Source organism: Rhagoletis zephyria, unplaced genomic scaffold (genome assembly GCF_001687245.7).
Source record: "Rhagoletis zephyria isolate East Lansing unplaced genomic scaffold, Rhagoletis_zephyria_1.1 Rzeph_scaffold_15070, whole genome shotgun sequence".
NCBI classification, from domain to species: domain Eukaryota; kingdom Metazoa; phylum Arthropoda; class Insecta; order Diptera; family Tephritidae; genus Rhagoletis; species Rhagoletis zephyria.
The window spans coordinates 1-12496 of record NW_016172137.1 but is presented as its reverse complement, the minus strand read 5'-3'; the positions used below and the strand labels follow the sequence as shown (position 1 = coordinate 12496).

The 12496-nt window shown below is 39.6% G+C and overlaps 3 protein-coding genes across 3 annotated transcripts; 2 read left to right on the top strand and 1 right to left on the bottom strand.

Moving 5' to 3' along the window:
* Nucleotides 1-853: 853 nt before the first annotated feature.
* On the bottom strand, nucleotides 854-6176 carry mus101 (mutagen-sensitive 101). The gene is made up of 7 exons (XM_017635152.1): nucleotides 6161-6176; nucleotides 5319-6097; nucleotides 4459-5170; nucleotides 3633-4345; nucleotides 3112-3576; nucleotides 1657-3039; nucleotides 854-1582 (listed from the first exon to the last, which is right to left on the bottom strand). The coding sequence occupies exons 2-7, from the start codon at nucleotides 5991-5993 to the stop codon at nucleotides 983-985; spliced, it is 4548 nt and encodes a 1515-aa protein (XP_017490641.1). The 5' UTR covers nucleotides 5994-6097; nucleotides 6161-6176; the 3' UTR covers nucleotides 854-982.
* A 1537-nt stretch (nucleotides 6177-7713) lies between these two features.
* Nucleotides 7714-10389, top strand: LOC108378840 (coatomer subunit delta-like). The gene is given in 10 exon segments (XM_017635150.1): nucleotides 7714-7899; nucleotides 7974-8013; nucleotides 8076-8299; nucleotides 8358-8758; nucleotides 8820-8993; nucleotides 9055-9280; nucleotides 9282-9369; nucleotides 9432-9543; nucleotides 9607-9772; nucleotides 9838-10389. Coding segments are annotated over 10 exon segments (1563 nt in total). The 5' UTR covers nucleotides 7714-7896; the 3' UTR covers nucleotides 9967-10389.
* Nucleotides 10390-11184: 795 nt separating this feature from the next.
* Nucleotides 11185-12088, top strand: LOC108378842 (uncharacterized). The gene is made up of 4 exons (XM_017635151.1): nucleotides 11185-11334; nucleotides 11542-11603; nucleotides 11660-11774; nucleotides 11832-12088. Exons 1-4 carry the CDS (start codon nucleotides 11300-11302, stop codon nucleotides 11893-11895), a joined length of 276 nt encoding a protein of 91 aa, XP_017490640.1. The 5' UTR covers nucleotides 11185-11299; the 3' UTR covers nucleotides 11896-12088.
* Nucleotides 12089-12496: the final 408 nt, after the last annotated feature.

The following is a 12496-nucleotide window of genomic DNA, read 5'->3' as shown; positions in this document are numbered from 1 at the left end:
TGTCCCAATTACGGTCAGGATATTGTAGCCGTCTTAACAGCTACCTGTGCAGACTCGACCCCAATATCGCCAAAAGGTGTCTGGCATGTGGAGACTCCGCGCACGACACCAACCACATCTTCCAGCTCAATCTCCCTTTATTCCGACCCCGCCGAAACTGCCCATTTCTTGGGCTATCGTTAGTTAAGCTTGACGACTACGATTGATAAATAAACCAAAATAGGCGGGGCTTAGTGCCGCTACAACAACAACAACATTTGTCGCATGCAAACCATATTACAGAATACAAATTTTAATCCTAAGGATTACAGGAAGTTTAGGGGAGCCGTTCGAGGTAATGAGTGCATATGTCTCGTCGCCTCGCTACGGCATCACACTCCAGAAGCAAGTGAAATGGAGTCTCCTCAGCTGAACCGCAGAAACGACAGAGCAGGTCGACTAAATTTCCAGCTTATGCAGATGTCCTAGCGAAGCCAACGTGCGCCCGGCATCCGGAGAGACACCCCACGACTCGAGACATCTCTTCGCACGCCCCCTAAACCCCACTCTGCTAACGCCTCTGTCCCGTTAGTTGAGCTTGACGACGATTGAGGGATAAGCCGATCTAGACAGAATTGAATAACCGCTACAACAACAACATAATGCCTTAAGTGCGGCCTGGCTGTCCCTAAGGATTATTCCGTTACAGTAGCCTCTAAAGTAAGTTTACCTCTTCGTCTGCCGCCTTAAACCCACACTGCCTTGTCGACCGTTTTTTGCATCTACCATTAGCTGAGCTTAACGACAACGATTTATAGACTAGCCGATCTTGGCAGGGCTATAATAATACATCTACAACAACAACAACAACAAATACTTTTGAACAATTAAGTAATTCATGATTTATTGAATTCAAAAACAAAAAAAAAAGATACATATGCATTAACACTTTAACGTACAAAATACTCACACCCAAATTTATTTTATGAATAAGGCCATCAGTCTATTGGATTTTGATCTCATATTTGGCTGCGTCTACTTCTTCGCCATACATTAGATATGAGTTAATGTACATTTGCGAGTAAATCTTAACACCAAGCGTACGCAGATAATCGTAATCGCTGCGCGTCAGTGGCGCTTTCTTCACGTCCACGAAGCAATGCGTAGCATTTTTAGCCGCACTGCACGTATTGAATGGCGACTGCACGGTCATCACATCGCCACGTCCAGCACGTAAAACATTCTTGACAGCTTCCGAATTGCGTTCAGCAATGTGTAGTATAACGCGAAAGCCGCTAAAGGCACCCAACTTTCTTCCATCTGCAGATGTAGTATCGTTGAGCTTCTTACGCCAACGATGTACCGCCGATGCCAAAAGTTGCTCGTCTGGAGTCAGCTGTGGCAAATTTAGCGCTTTACTGTTGCCCCATTCATAGAGTTCCTCGTCGACAAAAACATCTTTTGCGTAACACTCTTCTATATACTTGAGACTGAGCACCCATTTGCCTGATGAAACACAACCAAGCATTTTTTCCCCGCGATTTGGGCGTTCACAGATAAAGTGCGTACAATCAGGGTCAAAATTGACAAGATTCTCAGATACCTGGAGAGATTGGTAAAATCAAGCAAAATTAAAAAAAATAAAAAATGCACAAAAGAGGATCTCAAAAGACTCACTGTTCCGCCTAATGTATGTATCTTGTTAATTATATCGTTGCGCGCATCCTCGTCCACGCACGAGATACTGAAGCGCGGTATGCCTTTGTATTGCATACTGGGCGATGCCTTTGAGCGCCTTTCCTTGCCGAACTCGACAGGATCGCGCCAACCCACCATGTTTTCAGTGCCAACACCAAACTGCTCCGATTCGAAGGGCTGTACGTAATGTTGCGTTTCAGTCTCCACTGCGCCACATGCCGGCATGTCGATGTCTATGTTATCTACCATAGTCTCAACACTATCAGAAGCGGCGCCGCTACTTGCATTTCCTAACCCTGTTGCACGACGTGATTGTTTCAAGCTTTGTCTGCGAGACTCACAATTTTTGAGGTACTCAGTAATTTTTTGAAGCTCAGGCGAAGATGTGGCCAGACCAGAAGCTGATCGACTTCCGCTTTGATCTTGCGCGATAATGTTTTGGGTGGCCACATTTGTTACCGTATCTGTTTCAGTATTTTCAAAAGTAATTTTATCAAAGTCTATCGTCGTTTTTCCAAAACTTGCTTGCTGCACCATACGAGATTCTTCACCACCTAAGCTACTGCCTCTGGTAGGGCTTTGAGTCATCGGCACAAAAGCATCTCCGTCCGAAACGCGTGTGGTGCGTCGTTCACTTGTGTTAAGATTGCTGTTCACACCTGTGGTGAAAATGGCGCGAGGTACTACACCTGGTAGTTGCTGATGTGACTCAACCTTTGAGTCGTTAGATTTGCGTGTCGGATTTAAATGCGTATTTGGAGTCTGAGCGGCTAAAGCTGATAATTCAGCTGTTGCGGCCAAAGCTTTCTTAGCAGCCTTGGCACTAGTCGTAGGCGTCTCTTCAGTATCGGTAAAAGGTATGCCTAAAGCCTCGCATGTAGAGCGCAGTACCCGGCGGCGCAGCTCATCGATAGGGGTGTCAATCTTTAGTTTTTTAGTTGGCAAGCGCCAACGCCGTTCCAAAGCATCGGCCATTCGCTTTTGAAATTCGGGAGTAGTGCAAAAGTCAGGTATTCCTTTTGGGGTGGGTAGCTTACGATTGATGGGAGTGCATGCCTGTCGGCGAATGCGTTCCAACTCGGGCGTCTGATTATTGCGCATCTCTTCAATTAGTTCGCGGAGACAAGCACGCGCATCTTCGTTGTCCAATTCGGCTACAACACCCTCCAAATATTCAAAATTACAAGACGACCGGCCATATGAGTTTGTAGGCGTATGAGGAGAGTCGGGTGTAACTGGAGTGTTATTCGTCGGTAAATTGGAAGATGGTCGAGAGTTTCGCGAAATGGAGCCTGCCAATTCGGTAACACGTTTATTACGAAGTGGCGTGAATTCATTCGCTGCAGTCACTCCGAGAGCAAGCTTAACCAGGAAAAAGACGTATTATTTACATACATACAAATATTTATAGTATTTAAAAGCATGTATTCTTACATCATTTTCGGCATTTTCTTGCGTGTCCATGGGCTCAACGGAAGCATTCGAAGGCGCACGTGCTGCTGGATTAGGTAAGTTCTTTTCACGCAACGTTGGCGATACAGGAAAGTCTGGTGGACTATTGCCGACTAGGTACGGCTGAAATGATAACTTCTTACCTTCTACAGCGCATTGCACCAGCCAAGCAGAAGTAACGATGGGGTATCCCCATTTGATGGCTCCCTCATATTTTGAACCTTCAGCGCGTGGACAAACTAAAAGAGGGCGTTCTTTTTTAGCAAGTACGCGATTGACAGTGGCACCCAGCAATTGTGCAACGGAATCAATGAAATCATATTCCAAAGCAGTGTATGTAGAAATAACAATGGTCATGCCTACAAGGGGTTGCGAATTAGCTGTGTGCGGGACGTGGCGATGGAAATATTCTATGGGTACCAGTTTATTCTGCTTCATGCAGTTTTCCTTGAAAGCAATACATGTAGTTCATTTTTTATCGTCAAAGAAGTTCATTGACTTACCACATACAAATCAGTGACAATATGTCGTGCCTTAACGGGTAGGTCGTGTACATTCAATGTACGCTCAAACGAAACAATTGCATAGTCAACGATATCTACGAATGTGGCCGGCACTATGTCCCCATGCGCAGCTTCGCACTCACCAAGCATTTGAGAGTAGAATTCTTCGGGAAAATGTGCGCGATCGATATACAAAGACTTTCCATCGAAAAAGTCTAAATTATCAAAATCAATTTCAGTGTTCATTTTTGTGGAATTTTCATTATCTGCAGATGGATTTGCTGCAGGTTGGGGAATAATATTTGCCAATGGTTTTAAAGTTGATGAAGCCATGGGAGCCGACTGAGTTTGATCGGCTAAATTGTTGTTTGATTTGATTGCTGTTGTTCCAACTGGTACTGCAGCCGCAGGCTCATTTTCTTGGGAGTACTGGGCAATGATATGTTGCTCTTCTTCTTCCAATGGCAAATCGGTAGATTTTGCTTGTGATGTTACAGATTCAGTCGCTTTTTCTTCCGATTCAAAAAGTTTCTTTTTCGGTTTCTCTGGGTGTTTAAAGCTGTGATTCATAGAGCGCAATGTCTTTTTGCTGGAAGGCGAAGGCGCATCAGGTTCACGAGTCGTTGGCAGTGACATTCGGTATACAATTTCGCTGGCGGCTTGTTTCAATTTAATGCTTTGAAGTAGCCAATCAAGTCGAACAATGTTTACGGCTAAAAAATAGAAAAACATACATAATTACAATGACTTATTGAAAAACGAATGCCAGGCGATTAAAGAAACAAATTGATTTAAATGTAATTACTAGTGCAAACTATTTTATTACTTGTCAGTATGCCATCACGTTTCCAAGAGCGCAGCTCTCCGTCATCTAGTTGACCCACAATGATGTGTGTGATTTTCTCATTCACAACATCATAACGCGTTGCCCCTCCAACATTTAGAATCCTATTTAATTTTTCTCTCTCTTCAAGTCGAAAACCACTTAAATAAATGCAGCAACCATCTAGAAAATTGCCAGCCTTTTTTGCTTGTTTCGGGCATATTTCCTCATAGACTAGGCGATAATGTTCTGTAGCGCCCTGTTTCAGATGCACTTCGCGCTGCAAATCCTTGGAAGTAGTTGCGCGGGTAACCGGTGCAACAAAAGTATTATCATTTTGTTGTGTTTCATTTACACCACTGCTAATTGTGTCATTGACAGTCGCGAGCTCACTTCGATAATTGCGTCCTGGACCGCCCATTACACTTATACGTGATGTATCCGAAAGGTGAGTGAAATCTGCAATACTGCGATCTTCCTTAATCGGAGTAGATACCTTCAGAGACTTAACTTTATAACCCTTCGTCGGAAGTGCAAAGCCTTTTTCTGCACTATCAAATATCCACTCGGGGCAGAGAATTTCTTTTTTGAACTTCACTGCTGCCTTATATTTATCAGAATTTGTGCTTCCACGCGCAGTAATGACTATATCGACAAGCGCTGAACGAAATGCACAGTGGTACGTGCCACCGTTTTCATTTACTAAACGCATTATCTATAAACAAAAAAATCTTTATTTAGCAGTCTTCGGAACTTCGGTCTTATCGCGAATTCTATGCGAATAAATAACCCAAAAATTATGAAGCAAAACCAAAACGATTTCAGCACAGTTACCATATTGGCGGAAAGACTGATTAAGGTACCTCATTTTTTTTCTCCGTGTCCAATCCTGTACATGTTATGTTCGTTCCAAAGAAGATGGGCAGCTTGTACTTTTCAAACTCCTCATCTGTTGCTGAAACATCTTCAACAGAGCTGCGTTCCCAAACGCGCTGTACCCAATCAACATGCATTACAGGAATTCCATTCAAGGATGCATGTTCATATTTTGTAGACTTAATGGTGTTCGAAATTAGATGTGTCACTGGCCGACTAAGGTTCTGGAAGTAATAACCACCCATCCACTGAATGTATGTGCGTACTCTTTCTTTCTGATCTGGGGCAATACCAGTAGCACATATATGCAAGTCCCGCATTGCCGTGGTGTAAATCGGACTTGGGCCAAGGGGCACAGGTAGAGAACTTAGCAAGCAAGTTATAAGACATCGCGGACCAATTATGAGTGACTTTGTTAGCTTGAGTTGCATAAAAAAGTCACCTTCAAATTTATCGAAGATAAATACATCTTTCTTTGTAAGTTGTCCTGAGGCTATGAGCGGAAACCCCTCGCTTGCCTTTATATGTCTGATGTTCTCTTCGGGTATGTGGTCTCGGAGGTGAGTAAATGCCGTTTCCAAATCTTTGCATTTTGATGGGTCTGGATTTTCCACAGTACTTGTGGTGACAAAATATGCATTAATGGTGTCGTCGAAACTCATGAGCAGAACTTTTTTGGATCTGAATAAGATTTCTGAATATGTGACGCGATTTTTGCGTACGAAGTGATATTTTTTGCAATTCTTGCGCCAAATTGAATTTTCAACTGTCAAATGGAAAAAAGTGTTGCTTGTTTGGGGAAAAATGTGACACTAATCGATTAAACGACCAATTTGATCATCGAGCTAGGCACGACTACGATAACGGGGAGAGAAATTTTGACCACAGCCGTCGATAGAAGGTCGGTTTAATGCATAAAGCGAAGCGCACATTGGCGCGATTCTGTCGTTGCGAATCCGCAAGCCCAAAAATTACAACAATGCTACCCATCACATTTTAATGCGCTAGCGCACACTTGCACGATTCCGTCGCTGCGAATTTTTCGAACATTCAATGTTCCTCTCTATTGACGCGTTCAAACGGTTGACTTGGCGTCAAGAAGAAGAAGAAAGGTGTCACAGCAATAAAGGCAAAGAAAAAAAAACGTGTAATGTACAAAAACTAATAAAAACGTTCGTAATAATAGTATTTTGTACGATTTGGGCACGCCGAGTGCGAAAATACACGAAATAAAGGGAAAATTGAGTGAATTGTACATCGGAAATCGACGCGAAAAAATCGCTCAAGTGTGCGCACGTTTGCGGATTCGAAGTTAACAGCCGAATTCGCAACGTATTCGCAACGATGGAATCGCACTAATGTGCGCTTCGCTTAAACCAATCAGATCTGACCGGTTGAGAAGCAGCCATTTGTAATAGTAGTTAAAACAAATAATAAATTGGTTAGCACAAACATGTGCACAACATTGCTTGAATTTTTTCTTTATGCTTCGTCTCCAAATTCTTTGTTTACTTTTCACAGAAAATAACATGGCGCCGAAATTACAAACGTCAGCCAGAAAATTACTTTTTTCTTTTGCTTCATCTTGTCAGATCTTGTGTAGTTGGATCATGGGTGTTATGCAGACACTTTTGTTTGCCAAATTAAATGGCGGCTGCTTAGTTTGCTCGGAGGTGGTTATGACGAGTTTGGCACAGGGTTGCACGTTCATTGTGGTTTTCACAATTAAAATATTTTTTATGATATCGTATAGGCAATTAACTGTGCCTTAATCTTTGAAGCTCTTACAGCATAAATTCAGTTCTGGCTTTCGGTATCACGGCAATTTTTGTGTATAGCAACAATTGTCTAAAATTTGTGTATATGACAACACCGAATTTGCTGCGGTTTGACCAAACAAAACTANCCTTAATCTTTGAAGCTCTTACAGCATAAATTCAGTTCTGGCTTTCGGTATCACGGCAATTTTTGTGTATAGCAACAATTGTCTAAAATTTGTGTATATGACAACACCGAATTTGCTGCGGTTTGACCAAACAAAACTAGTTTCCTGTGAGAGTCGTCAAACTCGCTCTCTCCGAGTTTGCTGCAACAACAATTGCACGCAGTTTGCCAAACAAAATTTCTGCATAACACCGACCGTAGTCGATTAGATCGACAACAAAATGGAAAAGCACCACTATCGATAATAACATGAACATGAGTTGGTGTTTATAAAAAGTTTCATATGCATTATAACTTTATTTATAATTAAATAGTTAATGGGTTAAGGATCAAACATTTCCTTATTTAATTTTGGTAAATTTCTATTTACATGTGTGAATATTACTTTCGATTTATCACAATTTTTTTTTGTACTATCGATAGCCAAAACTAAAACATCGATTGATATTTCAACAGCTAGTATCGTTTCCTTGGCATGAATTTGACATATCCGTCGTATATAAATCTAACACGTCACCTACAGACAGAGTAAATCTAGACGAATAGTTGATAAAAAGTGGTTTTAATATCATTTGCACTAATTTTAGAGTATTCTAAAGTCATATATAAATATTCGAAAACATGGTGAGTGCAAAACATAGTCAGTTTGTTTAGGATTTATGCTAGAAATTCTATTTTTTTACTTGTCTTTTGTGCAGGTTTTGATAGCTGCGGCGGTGTGTACGAAGAATGGCAAAGGTATGAACCGAAGTGTATTGCAAACCAATATATAAAATAATAATAAAAATTCCCATTAACAGTGATTATATCACGGCAATTTGTGGAGATGACTAAAGCGCGAATCGAGGGATTGCTTGCTGCATTTCCGAAGCTGATGACATCCGGCAAACAGCATACATATGTTGAAACGGAATCAGTGCGGTATGTTTATCAACCAATGGAAAAACTTTATATGCTTTTGATCACAACAAAAGCAAGTAACATATTAGAAGATTTGGAAACATTGCGTTTATTCTCCAAAGTGGTAAGTTTTTATAATACATTGTGATATAAACAAATGTATTGTATTTCATTCTTTTTAGATTCCCGAGTACTCTCATAGTTTGGATGAGAAAGAAATTCTGGAAAACGCATTCAATTTGATTTTCGCTTTCGATGAAATCGTTGCACTTGGTTATCGTGAAAGCGTCAACTTAAAACAAATCAAAACGTTTATTGAAATGGACTCCCATGAGGAAAAGGTATATCAAGCAGTTCGTCAAACTCAAGAACGTGAAGCACATCAGAAAATGCGAGAAAAAGCTAAGGAGTTGCAGCGGCAGCGTCTAGAGGCAGCTAAACGTGGTGGTAGTTCTGCGTTAATGGGACGAGGTGGGCACGGTAGTGGCAGCAGTAGTATGGATGCATTTGGCATTAGCTCTAGTTCAATAAGCAGTGCCCCGTCGATTGAGTCTGATTTGAAACCAGCCGTTCCAAAATCTCAGTAAGTCAAACATTTATTAATTCAGATTTATTCCATTTACAATAAAATCTCTTTTATATAGGAAACCAGCTGCACGGAATGCTTTGAAACTAGGTGGAAAAAATAAAGATGTCGATAGTTTTGTTGACCAATTGAAGAGTGAAGGAGAGAAAATTTCAAGTTTGACACCGATTAGCGGTCAAAGTAGTGTGGATGTAGCCAAGACAAAAATTGCTTCAGATGTTCACACTGAAAGGTTGCTAATGCTAACTAATGCTGACCACTTAACACTTAATTCTGTTCTATGCATTTAACAGTGTACACCTCAAGATGGAAGACAAGCTTACTGTGCGTCTTGGTCGCGATGGAGGTCTCCAACAATTTGAGCTTTCCGGTTTATTGACGTTGCGTATTTCCGATGAAAATTTCGGACGCATCAAACTAAAATTGCACAACAACGATGCCCATGGCATACAATTGCAAACACATCCAAATGTCGATAAAGAGTTATTTAAGACGCGCTCAATTATCGGGTTGAAAAATCCCAGCTAAACCATTCCCATTAAATACCGATGTAGGTGTATTGAAGTGGCGTTTCATAACACAGGACGAAGCTGCTATACCCCTGACAAGTAAATATAACGATCATTCATGATTTTGATAAATAAATTAACTACATGTATTATTAATACAGTTAACTGCTGGCCATCTGAAAATGGCGAAGGCGGTTGCGACGTAAACATTGAGTATGAATTAGAGGCACAACATTTAGAATTGCAGGATGTGTCCATATCCATACCACTGCCGTAAGTATCATTTAGCTATTCTTAATTTATACTTAGTTCTATTTCTTATTTTATTTACAAAAGTATGAATGTGCAACCGTCTGTTGCCGAATACGATGGCACTTACAATTATGATGCACGAAAGCACATACTTCAATGGAATATACCCATTATTGATGCCAACAACAAATCGGGTTCAATGGAGTTTAGCTGCAATTCGTCAATTCCTGGTGACTTCTTTCCACTTCAAGTACGTACATACATACATGTTTTTATAGAGCGTTCATTTGCAATATCTACGTTATTTATATTCAGGTGTACTTCGTTTCGAAAACTCCTTACGCTGCTCTAAGTGCCACAGATGTATTCCTCATTGATGACGAGAGTTCAGTAAAATATTCAACTGAAAATATACTATTTGTAGAAAAATATGAAATTGTTTAAAAGTTGGAACATTAATCAAATAAGTGTAGTAGTTGAAATTCATCTACATTTACCACTCAAATAATGGAGAAAACTGCGTGAAACGTATTTTTGCAAATAACATTCATAAATTAATTATATAACCAGAACACTTATAATCTGATTTATGTATACTGTTATTATTTACTAGCCCACATCGATATTTAGAAACAATTATGCTATTAGTTATTGGAAAAAGTATGTAGATGTTATTGGGCTGGCCATGCATTTTCGTTGATAAATAGTGGCAGTATAATACAATTCCAAATTTTTATTATCAATCTTATTTATAATTTAAAAAGTCAGTTTTGTTGCCTAAACACCACACATGTTAAATGCATTAATTGCAATGATTTATAATGCGGATATAATCGTAAATAAATAAATATATATATGTACTCTAGGTTAGAAAAGTAGTTTTTTGTGGCATATGTACGTAAATGTATATGGTAGGGAAAATAAAAGTGATTAATCACCCTCATTGCGGGAGTCGTGTCGAACGCAAGTCGTTTTTCGAGAGTCGAATCGGACCGAAAATTTCACGTCATTGCCTAAAATTNACTAATTTATTAAAACGGAAAAACTTGGCAGCACTGTATAGTTTTCGACGATTTTGGTCGTTTACTTATTTCAGTACGACAATAGACAATGCTACTGTTGTCGGGTGGTACAATTTAGCCTAATTTACGACTTACGCAATGAGACTGTATTGCATTAAATTCATGCTTGCATTACCAATGGCCCCAGTATTAGGGAGGTATGTGCCTGTATGAATGGAACTTGTAAGTTCCTAGATGTGAATTCTTGGAAAATCCTTGCAATCAAATTTTTAAAGCGGTCCATCGAAATCAGCGTCCGTAGTATCATCATGATACAAATAATTTAATCGTTAATAGTCGACTTATACCAAGAACGATCGTTACGTTTTGATTTATTTATTTTTTCGATCATAAAATATCGGTTTCTTCAGATGCCATTGCAAACGCTCCATTATATTTTCTAAGTACATAATTATAGCATGAGATTTTGAATAATATGCGCTTGCCTATAATCATTCGCCTTGGATCGGTTCATACACATGATAGCCAAGCTCAGTAATGACATTGAGTGCTGTATGGAAATATGCTATTATATTCATTCGTTTTGCAATCCTTAAAATCGCTTTGTTTTGATTGTTTTGTATTTATCGATAACTGTCTTTGTACTTTGAACTTATCGGCTAAAACAAAGTAGCACCAGCTGATTGGACTTCTTTGTTTACGTTTATCTCAGGCCATAGCTGTAGAATTCTGCCAAATATAAAAATAATTAAATAATGGAACAACCATTGGAGAAAGTGCTTACTGAATTGTGAGTATTTACATACATTAGTTGCGTTCCAGATCCTTCACGATACTCACGATTTGCAGGAACATCTGTTTTCTCCATTAATAAACCTTATGGAAGGTGGTCACCTGGAATGACTTCCTGTAAAAATCTGCAAATCGTGAAGCATCTGGAACGCAACCATTGTTGCTGCAATAAAGACGATTTCTTATGCTATCTCATTACTTACAGCGCTTCTCAGCCGGAAACGGTGGGTGTGCTGCTGGCCAATCGTCAAGGCCTATGTTTGGGAGGTAAGCATGAAAATTAAGTTTTAAAAAGGGATTTCACATGCTTTTTTTTTGTTAAGCAAAAGGGAAAATAAATCCTAACATGTCGGGAATTGGTATGGCCATCTCAGAACAGGCGTGCAAACTGGAACCAAATTTAAACCCACCAGCCATTTACCTGTACAGTGGGAACAAGTTAGTCAAATAAAATAAAAAATACATAAAATTATTCTAATGATAGTTTGCTTGCAGGCGATGCATCATAAAAAAGGACGGAGAATTGACTGGTGTTATTTACAAACAGAAACCTAATTGAATGCAATGTTTAAGGCGCTGGTGCAGTGCCCTTTTGATCATTCAACGAGATAAACCACAAGTGCATGTGTAACCTGTAGATATAAATTACATAAAAGCCAATCTTCCTAGAGTTTATTCATAAAACTGTCGCTTTGTGCAAAATTCATAGCACATACATAAATATAAATATTTCAGTAATATAACAATTTTAATTATAATCAATATAATTTAAGGAAATGTGTGGCTCTCTTTATGTTCTCATCGAGTATTTATTAGGAAATGTTTTTTCGTGGAATTTTCTGAGAGTCCCAAGAGTAATCTACAATTTTGTGCGTACATCTGAGAGTCTGAGATAGGGACTGAGTGAGGTGTTGATGTCATTCACATGTCTTTTGCGGCGCCATTCCCACGCCAATGACAAAACTCATCGCATGATTATTGCTTTCACTACTGCGCTTGGGAATATCGGCGTTCGTCTAGCTTGAAGTCATATTTAGAATTCTTTTTAATATTTAAAATGTTTTCTTAGCAACATTTTTTTTTTGTTATAGGTATTTTTTATAAAAGTATGATGGCTGCGTTTCTTTATACATTCCGAATAATCCCATTTCACAGCCGGA

Bases quoted from the DNA above. Each gene is read 5' to 3' on its own strand.
- mus101 (XM_017635152.1), bottom strand. From the start codon at position 5,993: ATGAGTTTCGACGACACCATTAATGCATATTTTGTCACCACAAGTACT. The intron at 3,577-3,632 runs GTAAGTCAATGA...ATTGCTTTCAAG, and splicing joins TTGTCACTGATTTGTATGTG to GAAAACTGCATGAAGCAGAA. The intron at 1,583-1,656 runs GTGAGTCTTTTG...CAATCTCTCCAG, and splicing joins TACATACATTAGGCGGAACA to GTATCTGAGAATCTTGTCAA.
- LOC108378842 (XM_017635151.1), top strand. From the start codon at position 11,300: ATGGAACAACCATTGGAGAAAGTGCTTACTGAATT. The intron at 11,335-11,541 runs GTGAGTATTTAC...CATTACTTACAG, and splicing joins GAGAAAGTGCTTACTGAATT to CGCTTCTCAGCCGGAAACGG. The intron at 11,775-11,831 runs GTTAGTCAAATA...GTTTGCTTGCAG, and splicing joins TACCTGTACAGTGGGAACAA to GCGATGCATCATAAAAAAGG.